The 9,282-nt window shown below is 55.2% G+C and overlaps 1 protein-coding gene across 1 annotated transcript; it reads right to left on the minus strand.

Moving 5' to 3' along the window:
• Positions 1–1,428: 1,428 nt before the first annotated feature.
• SLITRK3 (SLIT and NTRK like family member 3) lies at positions 1,429–6,601 on the minus strand. The gene is made up of 2 exons (XM_075004516.1): positions 6,132–6,601; positions 1,429–4,536 (listed from the first exon to the last, which is right to left on the minus strand). The coding sequence occupies exon 2, from the start codon at positions 4,516–4,518 to the stop codon at positions 1,756–1,758; it is 2,763 nt and encodes a 920-aa protein (XP_074860617.1). The 5' UTR covers positions 4,519–4,536; positions 6,132–6,601; the 3' UTR covers positions 1,429–1,755.
• Between the last annotated feature and the right edge of the window lie 2,681 nt (positions 6,602–9,282).

Below are 9,282 nucleotides of genomic sequence, written 5' to 3' on the forward strand. Positions count from 1 at the left end.
CGGGCAAGATACCAGCTGGTACCTTACAGGGGAAATTCGATTTTTTCTTTGGTTTTGCTGAGATCTAAGTGAATTGTAAATTGGGGGACGCGGCCCTTCTATCCTGCAGCATCATTTCAATTACACACATTTTGTAAAATCAGCCAAAACTCCCTAGTTGTTCTAACTTCAGCAAGGCAAGGGAGAGACCAGGAAAATCAGCTATTGGGCCTGCCTTTTCCATATTGTTTCAGTCTTTTTCCACAGGAGGGAAAGAACTTTCCAGGAGCAATCTGAACATAATATTCAAATCTACATCTAAGCTTTATTCCACCCTCGACTCAGTTCATTGTATAATTGATGTCAGTACTGAAAAGTTCTAATACTAATGCCTTATTTTCTCCTAGGCTGCTGTTTCTACTAGCAACATTAGTAGAAGAAATTGTGTTAATTCTGCATCTTATTTTTAAGTAAAAAAAAAAACCCCTCTGATATAGTTACAGTGCAATGTGGAAGAAAAACATTTCATATTGCATTTTTAAAGTCACAAGCAGTATTGTGGCAGAAGTTACACAGAATGTTTTTCCCTGTTAACATCACAGTGCACTGAACAGTTACTACTGAAATAGCTTTCAGAGTTAAGGTGGCAGACGTAGTCATCCATAAGGGGACTGAAAGTCTAGGTTCAAGCTTTGTATCCTCTACATATCTATATGTATATTTTTTTCAAAACTTTTTATTAGGAAAGCTATACCAGACGCATCACTGTACAATGAATGAGTAAACATTACCTTTACAATTTATATTCACTTGAAATTACAGAATAAATATATGCACATTGTTGTCTGTATTTTGTGTGTGTGAGAGAGAAAACATTAAAAGTGCTTCCTATAAAGCCGTTAGTGATAGGTACCCAGTAACTTGTTTTGTATATTCCTATGGGTTTGTTTCAATAAGAAAGTGCCGATGTCCTCCAAAATCTCATGGCGTCATGAAGTGTCATTGATCATCCCTATGTGTGTGCGCGCCACGTGGTTACATCCAATGGGCTTCTTCGTTGCGGATGACTTCACAATGGAAATGGAATCCCCCCTCCTCGAGAAGAGGAGGGGAAAGGGGTAGCGGAAGTGGGGCACAGCCGAGTGGTTACTGGCTAGGGACCTGGGTGGCGGCTGGGGCAGGGAGCTGTGTGTGGATGCGGCTAGGGGTGTGTGTGTGTGAGAGAGAGAGAGACAAGAGTGAGAGCACATTTGAACAAGACCCCCCTCCCCTTCCCTCTTGCAGTTTCCAGGCATGCAGCAAACTGCAGTTGATTGTTTTAAATAAATGTACAGGATCTGTGCCATGATGGGCAAGAAGAAAGAAAGCCACAAAATGCCATTTCCCTCCACCCCCACCCTCAGGGAAAAAAATATAACGTTTACTGCAACGGAAAAAAGAGACATAGAATTTACTTAGTTAGGATCAATACAAAGATCCCCATAATAATAATAATAATTAATAATAATAATTAATAATAATAATAATATACCTTAGACATGGCACAGTCAAAGTCTCAGTTTCAGTATAAAAAATAATGATTAACATCTGCTGGCAAGTCTGCGAAGGCACTTCATTGATTAATGATCTGAGAACGGCCCTGCCTCCAGACACACACTTCTGGTGGGGGAGAGCACACAGCTGTATTCTCATCATGCGGCTGCAGTGGGGCTGGCGAGGGGCCGGGCCGGGGGCGCTACTGGCGGCGGGGGGGGGGCGGGAAGGGAAGCTATGTGGTCAGAACCTATAGGTTGTCTTCTCCAGGACTTCGAGGTAATCCGGCTTAGTTTGGAGTTTGGCCCTTAACTCGAGGTATTCGCTGGGAGGGGGCGGGTCTGGGAAGCCCTTGCCGGCCGAGAAGAGCAGCGTTTCTTTCAGCCTGGCGTCCTGCTGGAGGTCCGGGTACTGCATGCCAGGCGGGTGGACGTGCAGTTCCTTTAACTTGGGCACCGTGCCGTACAGGCAGTCCACGAAGCCCACCGCGCAGGGCGGCGGCGGCCGCTCCCGCTCCAGGCCTGCAGGGGCCGGCGGGAAGAGCAGCAGCCCGCCGTTCTTCTCGTGTGCTGCAAGCTCCAGCGCCAGCGCGCCGCCGCCGGCCGGAGGGTGGTGGTTGGCGGCCACGATGGTGTTGAGCTGGGAGCTGGACACGGCCAGGCTCCACTCCTGCTCCTTCTCCAGCAAGGTCCGGTAGTGGGTGCTATTCTCCGGCTGGCCGGGCTCGGCGAACGGCTCCCCCGCCCCGCCTCCCGCCTCCCCCTCCGCCTCCCCCTCGCGGGGCTTGTAGATGGGGTTGTTGCACATGTGGGTCACCGGGTGCGGGATGTAGTCGTAGACGTGCCCCACCGGGGGGGCCTTCTCGGGCGTGGCGGCGGCCCGGCCGCCCTCCTCGAAGAAGCGGTGGCACTGCATGTGGATGCCGCCCAGGTCCCCGCCCGCCTCCGGCCGCTTGCTGCGGAAGGGCAGTTTCTTGCGCCGCCGGCGCAGCACAAAGGCGAAGAGCCCCGCGGCGATGAAGACGGCCGAGAAGAAGAGGACCAGCAGGCTGAGGATGAGCACGGAGAGCGGCACGGCAGCGGCGCCGGCCGGGGGCAGCTCGTAGGCCGAGGGGCTGGTGGGGCTGGGCTTGCCCCCCGGCGGGGCGGGCGAGGCGGCCGCGGCGTGCAGCAGCTCCGGGCACAGCGCCTCCAGCTCCACCGAGCGCACGTCCCGGCGGGTGAGGTTCTCCGGGCTGGCGCACAGCACGTCCCCCACCACGATGACCGAGCTGATGGTCTCGATCCACTGCTTGAGCGGCACCAGGTCGCATGTGCAGTCCCAGGGGTTGAGCTTGAGGTCGATCTGTACGATGGCGTTGAGGTGCTCCAGCACCCCGGCCACGGGCAGGTAGAGGAAGTGGTTGTTCCTCAGGTTGAGCCTGGCCAGGGAGGTGCCCGCAAAGGCGTCGGTGGGCAGGGTCCGCAGCAGGTTGTCATTGAGGAAGAGCAGCTTCAGGTTGGGCATGAGGCTGAAGGCTGCGGGCTGGATCTCCCGGATCAGGTTGTACTCGAAGTAGAGGTAATGCAAGCTCTGCAAGCCCCGGAACATGCCCGGGGTCAGCCTCTCAATGTCATTGCCGTTCAGGTAAAGGCTCTTCAGGTTAGGCAGGTTAATAAAAGCACCGTCCTGCACGTAGGAGATGCGGTTGTTCCCCAGGTGTAAGAGATCCAAGGAGGAAAAATTCCAAAAATCCGAGCGGTAGATTTTCTGGATCAAATTGCCGCTCAGGTACAACTTCTTGGCATTCAGGGGCCTGGGCAGGAGCTCGGAGATGTTGTGAAATCCTCTCTCCTTGCAATTGACGGTCAGGCCCAAGTCGTTGATGTGCAAACTACATGAGCACCCAGTAGGGCATATGATGGGGATGGGAGGCCTGGTTTGATAGGCAGCTATGGGAGGCTGGTTCGGCCCAGGATACAAGCCTCGGGGTGTAGGGGGAGGTTTGGGCACTCTGGGCTGCTTGGTGGGTTTGGGCTGCTTATTGGATGTTTTGTACTCGACAGAGGAAGCCGTGAAATGGAAGGAGGACAGCATGGAGGAAGGCTTAGTAGGCCATGCGTTCTCCTTGCTGGATGACAACTGAGGAATCCCCACACTGGCCTCGATCTCAGAGTCAGACAGCATGGGGCACAGTTTACTCATTTTGATTTCCCTCAGGTCCTTACCATGGAAGTGGAAAGGGGTCTCACAGGTTATGTCTCCCACAAGGGCAGTGTAAGGTATGCGCTCCAGCCAACTTTTCAACTGCACAATTTCACAGGTACAGTTCCAAGGGTTCTCCTCCAACTGGATTTCCATCAGGCTCCTACCAATATGGTCCAGCATCCCTCGGTAGGAAAGAACTTTTAACCTGTTTCCCCGCAAGTCCAAATGAGTTAAGGACACCGACTTAAATAGGTTGGTGGGAAGCATGGGGATAAGGTTGTCATTTAAGATCAAGACTCTAAGTTTGCTTAGATTTCGAAATGCCCCACTTTCAATCCGTTTAATGACATTGTAATCTGCCTGCAGATATTCCAGACTTTCCAAACCCATGAAAGTGTCATTTCTGAAAATGTCTAATTTATTCTCATGCAGGTACAATTTCTTCAGAACTTTGAGCCCATTAAAGGCCCCTGTCTGAATGTCCTGCAGTGCATTGTTCCCAAGGTTAATAGACACAGCGTTGTTCAAATGAAGAAAGCTATTAGTGTATAATTTCCGCATGGAATTCCTCTGCAGATAAAGTTTAAAGGGTCTTGACCACAATTCTGTTATCTGACTGATATTTATAAATCCTTTATTGTCACAATGTATATGGAAAAGGCTCTCTTTCACTTCACAGTAACATGGATCAAAGCAGGGCTCCTCAATTTCCTCTATGAAGGGAATTGGTGTAGTCCATGCTAGAGCAATTGTGCTTAGAAGAATTAACCACAACATCCTTCCTTTGTGGAGAGCCTCTGCTGTGGAAGGTTGCATCATTTGTGGCTGATTACAAAACTGTAACAGAAATAAAAACACAGAAATTTAGTATTTAATCACACCACTCTAAAAAACTCCATTGCTGCTAGACTTTTACTAGGCTCCTGGAAAGTTCAGCAATTTCTAGGCAGACATTCAAAACAAACTACCAGTGTTGGATGGTACAGGCTGATTTTAGACTTAAAAGCTATAGAACTCTCTAATAATAAATGCCATTCCCCCCACAAGGAAATGACATATATGCAATGAAAACAGTATGCATTCTATATAGCAAATGAACAGATAGACTGAACATATTGCATATTTGCATATTTTCACCATATGACCTGTGTTTAGAGGAAACATTTATTTGCTGGCTTACCTCCGTGTACATCATAACCTGCATTGATTACAGGACAAAATGTCAGTGTATATATTTCACCAATACCCTATTACACCCTTCTCACCACACACAAACTCCCAAAGCTGTTAGACTGCATTGATCCAATATCCAATCCACTGGCTCAGTATATTCTCTATGTAACTTTGCAGGAATGTGCAGGGTTGGTGAATGCCCCTCATCTAACAGTTTCCTTTAGAAATTCCCACAGTGTTTTTAATGATCCTTAACAAACGTGATTCAAAAGAAAACCTCCCCCACTCCAGACGCTCAGGTGGATTAATGCTACTGGTATCTTATCAGATAAATACCGACTACATATTAGTCATTTTAGCTGATTAAAGCATTTAGAGATGATTAATCCTTCTAAAGCACATGCCCATGCGATCTGCAGATCTAGGGCGAAGTGACAGCTGAAGAAGCACTTCGGATTGAAATGCTCAGCCTGGTTTGGATTATGATATTTGCCCCCCAAAACCAACCAAGAGACCCCCATTAAAAAGCTGAAAGAGGAAGAAAAATACCTTGACACCAGCTGATAAATTATCTGTCCTCCTGCCTACGTTTCAAAAAGAAGACACCGTTCTCCAATCAGAGGAAACAAATACTGTACTAATGAGATGCGGCTCCCCGAGAGGCAGTCTCCCCCCTTCGTTTCTCCAGATATTTCAAATGTGTGGGGATAAATAAACGCTAATGATGCTAATGATGGTGATGCAGCCCTTCCTGAGTCAGTGAAATAGCCATTAAAATTGTTCGGCGGGGGATCGTTGCATTTAGTCCTAATCCATCAACAAAATGACCTTTTTTTCTTTTGCCTTTCCCATGCACAGCTAAAGAATTCTCTCCCTCCCCCTTTCCCCGCACAAACTTAAAAGCGAAAAGACGCATTTAGGGAGAGAAATGGGAAAGGGCTACAAATCCTCAGGCTCAACTTGCCAATGAAAAACCTTCAGCTGTAGGAAAGGGGAGCCGGGAGAAAAGAGAAATACCCTCTGCAATTAGAGCCATGATCTAATTGGGAAGAAGGGAGAGAGAAAGGGAAGCAAAGAGAGAGCTACATTGCAGTATCCGTCAGTCCTCTCTGGCTCTTTTGCAAAATAGCTGCTTAAGTTCTTGCTGTTCTGCAAGGGCTGGAATGAAAATGATGCTGGGGGGGGCAGTGTGTTTGGGGGGGGGGAGGGTTGCCTTTGAAGCTAGGCAGAAAGAAGAGAACCAGAAGGCTGGTACTTACCGGGTTTCAGGAGAGATTTGAGCACATCTAAAATAAATAAATAAATACAAATGGTGAAAAGCTCCAGTTTAAGGATTGCTGGTTTCACTCTGGCTCTCTGTGTCTCTCTCTCTACTCCTGCTGAGGCTCAGGCAAAAGGAGAAAAAAAAAAGCAAGCTTGAAACGTGCCGGGAATGCAATGAGCTCCTCAATGAGCTTCTTTAGGATGCAGAGCTGCTGTTTGGCACACTCAATGGAGGAGGGAGGAGAAGGGGGCTGCTGCAGGCTCCCGGCTCTGGCGCTGCCGCTTTCCCCGGGCACCCGCCGCACATCGTTGGGAAGGAGGCTGGATCACAGCGGAGAATCTCGGGCTTCTCTCTCTTTCTCTCCTGGTGTGTGTTGTTGTTGCCCTGGACCAGGCTCTTCCACGTCATGAAAATGAGCTTCAAGAAGGGGCACAAATGACGGGGGCGCGCTTGGCACCCAGTCGGGGGCGCGCATTTGGGAAGCCCTGACTGTACAGTTTTTCCCGGGGAGGGGGGAGGGGGGAGGGGAGGAGTTGGAAATAATGAGGCTGGGGAAAGCCAAGACGCGAGGAGCAGCCGCCTGGGAAGCGCCACGGTTCCCTCACCCCAACTCTCCAGGAAAAAGAGCCCCCGCCGGGCCGCGGCAAATCCCAGCCAGGCGCTCGGCTGAGGCGGCTCCGGCCAGGCGCCCCCCAACGCCGGGGGATTAGCTCCCGCTCGCCGCCCCCCGCGCAGGTCCCGACGCGAAAGCTCGGGCAGCCCCGGGGACTCGGGCGGGGCGGCTGCTCTCCCGGCGCATGGCCTCGCTCGCTCCGATCCTGCACCGCCCGGGCTCCTCTCCCAGCGGCGCGCCGCAGCTCCCGCCGTCAATCTGCCCCGGGCTCCAGCCGCCGCCTGGGCGCTCCCAGCGGGAAGCGGAGGCGCAGGCAATGGCCGGGCAGAGCCCCGGAGCCGCTCGGGCAACAGCGGCACATTTTGCAGCCGGCACCGAGCGAGGCATCAAACGGCAAGAGGCGGATTTAACCCCTGAGCTGCCGCCGCCGGCTCGGCCAGCCCCGGGAAGAAGCCGCTCGCCGCGGGCTGCAGCCGGGAGGACTGTACCGCTCCGCCGACATCTGCCCACCCCGCAGGTAACCGGCGCTGGCTGAGAACCGGGGCGACGCGACGCCGTGGGCGTGAGTAGGGTACCCGGCTGTGCGAAGCCGCCCGCCCGCCGCGGGGCACCGGGGGCCGCGTGGTGCAGGGCGACCGGCGCAGCCCACGTGCCCCCGGGCTCAAACTCAGCGGGCGCTCGGGGCGCGGCTCCGGTTCAGCCCCGGGGGGTCAGTAGCGCCCGCCGCGCTCCCGGGCGGTGCAGTGCAAAGATCGGAGGCAAGACCCGCCGGCTGCGGGCCACTGCGGGCCCTGGCCTGACCGCTCCGAGCTGGGCCGGGCGCGCACGGGAGACTCCGGGCCCGGGGCTCGCTCCCGGCGGCGGGGCGCTCAGCTCCGCACCTCTGCGGGGGTCGCAGGCGGCCAGGCCGCCAGGGCACCTGGGCGCGGGGAGCCGAAGGCGCCGCTGGCGGGCGCAGGGCACCGGCTGCTTGGAGGTCGGGGCCGGCCGGGGACCCAGGGCTGGGGCGCTCCGCCGAGGAGCGGGAGTCAGTGCCGGCTGCGCGAGTACTGCGGGGAGTCTAGCCCCGGGGCTCCCGATCGCAGCTGCCGGAGCAAGACCCCGGGGCGCGCCACACACCGCCCCGGGCGGGCCTCTTGCACAGCCGCTCGCACCCCGCTGCGGCCTCCCGCCCCGCTGGTAGGGGAGCAGCGAAGGGCGCGGCCAGCACCGCACGCCTGTGCCCTGAGAGGCGCGGCGCGGGCGCGCTCGTGGTGCCTGAGGCCCCCAATGCCCTAACCTTGTCCCCCACCGCCCCGGGCAGCAACTTTCGGCTGCGGCGGGGGCGGCCGGACGCGGCTCTGCCTTGGGGTCCTGCACAGGAAGTGGGGAGCGGCCGCATACAATGGGGAGAGCCTTGCCCGGCGCCTGCGGGATCCCAGCCCAGAGCAGCGGGGCCCGGAGCGCAGGACGCCCCTTTTCCTGCGCACCGCAGCCCCCGGGGCGCAGCGGGGAAGGAGCTGGTGCCCGCTGCAGCGGCGGGCTGCGCCTTGTCCCGCTCGGGCTAGGGGTGTGGCACCGCGCGAGCCCGGCCCGGCTCCTCCACCGAAGCTGGGACCGCCCCCGTCAGCCCCACTGCGCCCTTGGCCTGTGGCTCGAGGCGGGGGCAGATCCAGCTGCTTTATCCCGGCCCCAGCAGGCGGCGAAGAGCCGCGGGGGGGTAGAGAGGACCGCCCCGGGGTTCTAGGTGCGGGGGCCGTCGGCTGCCGCGGTGAGATCACCCGCCAGCGCTGGGACCGGCGTGTAAGGTCGCACCGCTGGCTCGGGGCTCTCGGCGGAGGGGAGATTCCTTAGCTGGGAGACGAGGCGTCTTCCGAGGCAGAGCCGCTTTCCAAGTGCCGCTCGGCGCCCAGGGAGGGGCTGGAAGGGCTTTGCCAGCGCTTGTGACTCGCCTGGGCGGGAGAGGCTGGTCCCAAAGGGAGCCCTGCATGCCTGGGATCGGACCAGCTCCTTTAGGGTTTGGGCTTGTTGAGTGGACATGCAGCCTGCTCGGCCCAAGACCCATGTTCCAGGGTTAGGGGGGCACAGGGCACACCCATTTAGCCTAGCCTGGGGCCTCCTCCCTTTGTAGTATTTGACTTTGGCTGGTAAATGAGCTGCTGCCTTACTGCCAGCCTCAGGGCTGTAGCTTCAGTTAAAGAGCATCCGATCTGGGCGTGGTGGTTGGCGGATGCCGTTCCATCTGTTTGCAATGTGGGTGGCAGCTACAAAGCAGCCCTGTAAAACTCCTGACAGTAAAAAGGCGCGGATAACTTTGGTGAGGGATTGGACAAGGTACTTGAGCGATCATTGCCCCTTTTGGAAAGCTGCTCTTGCAACACTGGAGGCGACCATTCCCCCGCTGCAGTCATTCCAATGCAGTCGTGTAATGCTTTCATTCAATCTGCAGGGTAAACTCACTCATTCCCTTTTTAATAGATCCCCTACATACATGGCAAGGGTTGTGAGAGAGAGATTTCCACCAAGCTGTCTCTGCCTAACTGGCAAAAATATT

This window comes from Carettochelys insculpta, chromosome 10 (assembly GCF_033958435.1).
Source record: "Carettochelys insculpta isolate YL-2023 chromosome 10, ASM3395843v1, whole genome shotgun sequence".
In the NCBI taxonomy this organism is placed as follows: domain Eukaryota; kingdom Metazoa; phylum Chordata; order Testudines; family Carettochelyidae; genus Carettochelys; species Carettochelys insculpta.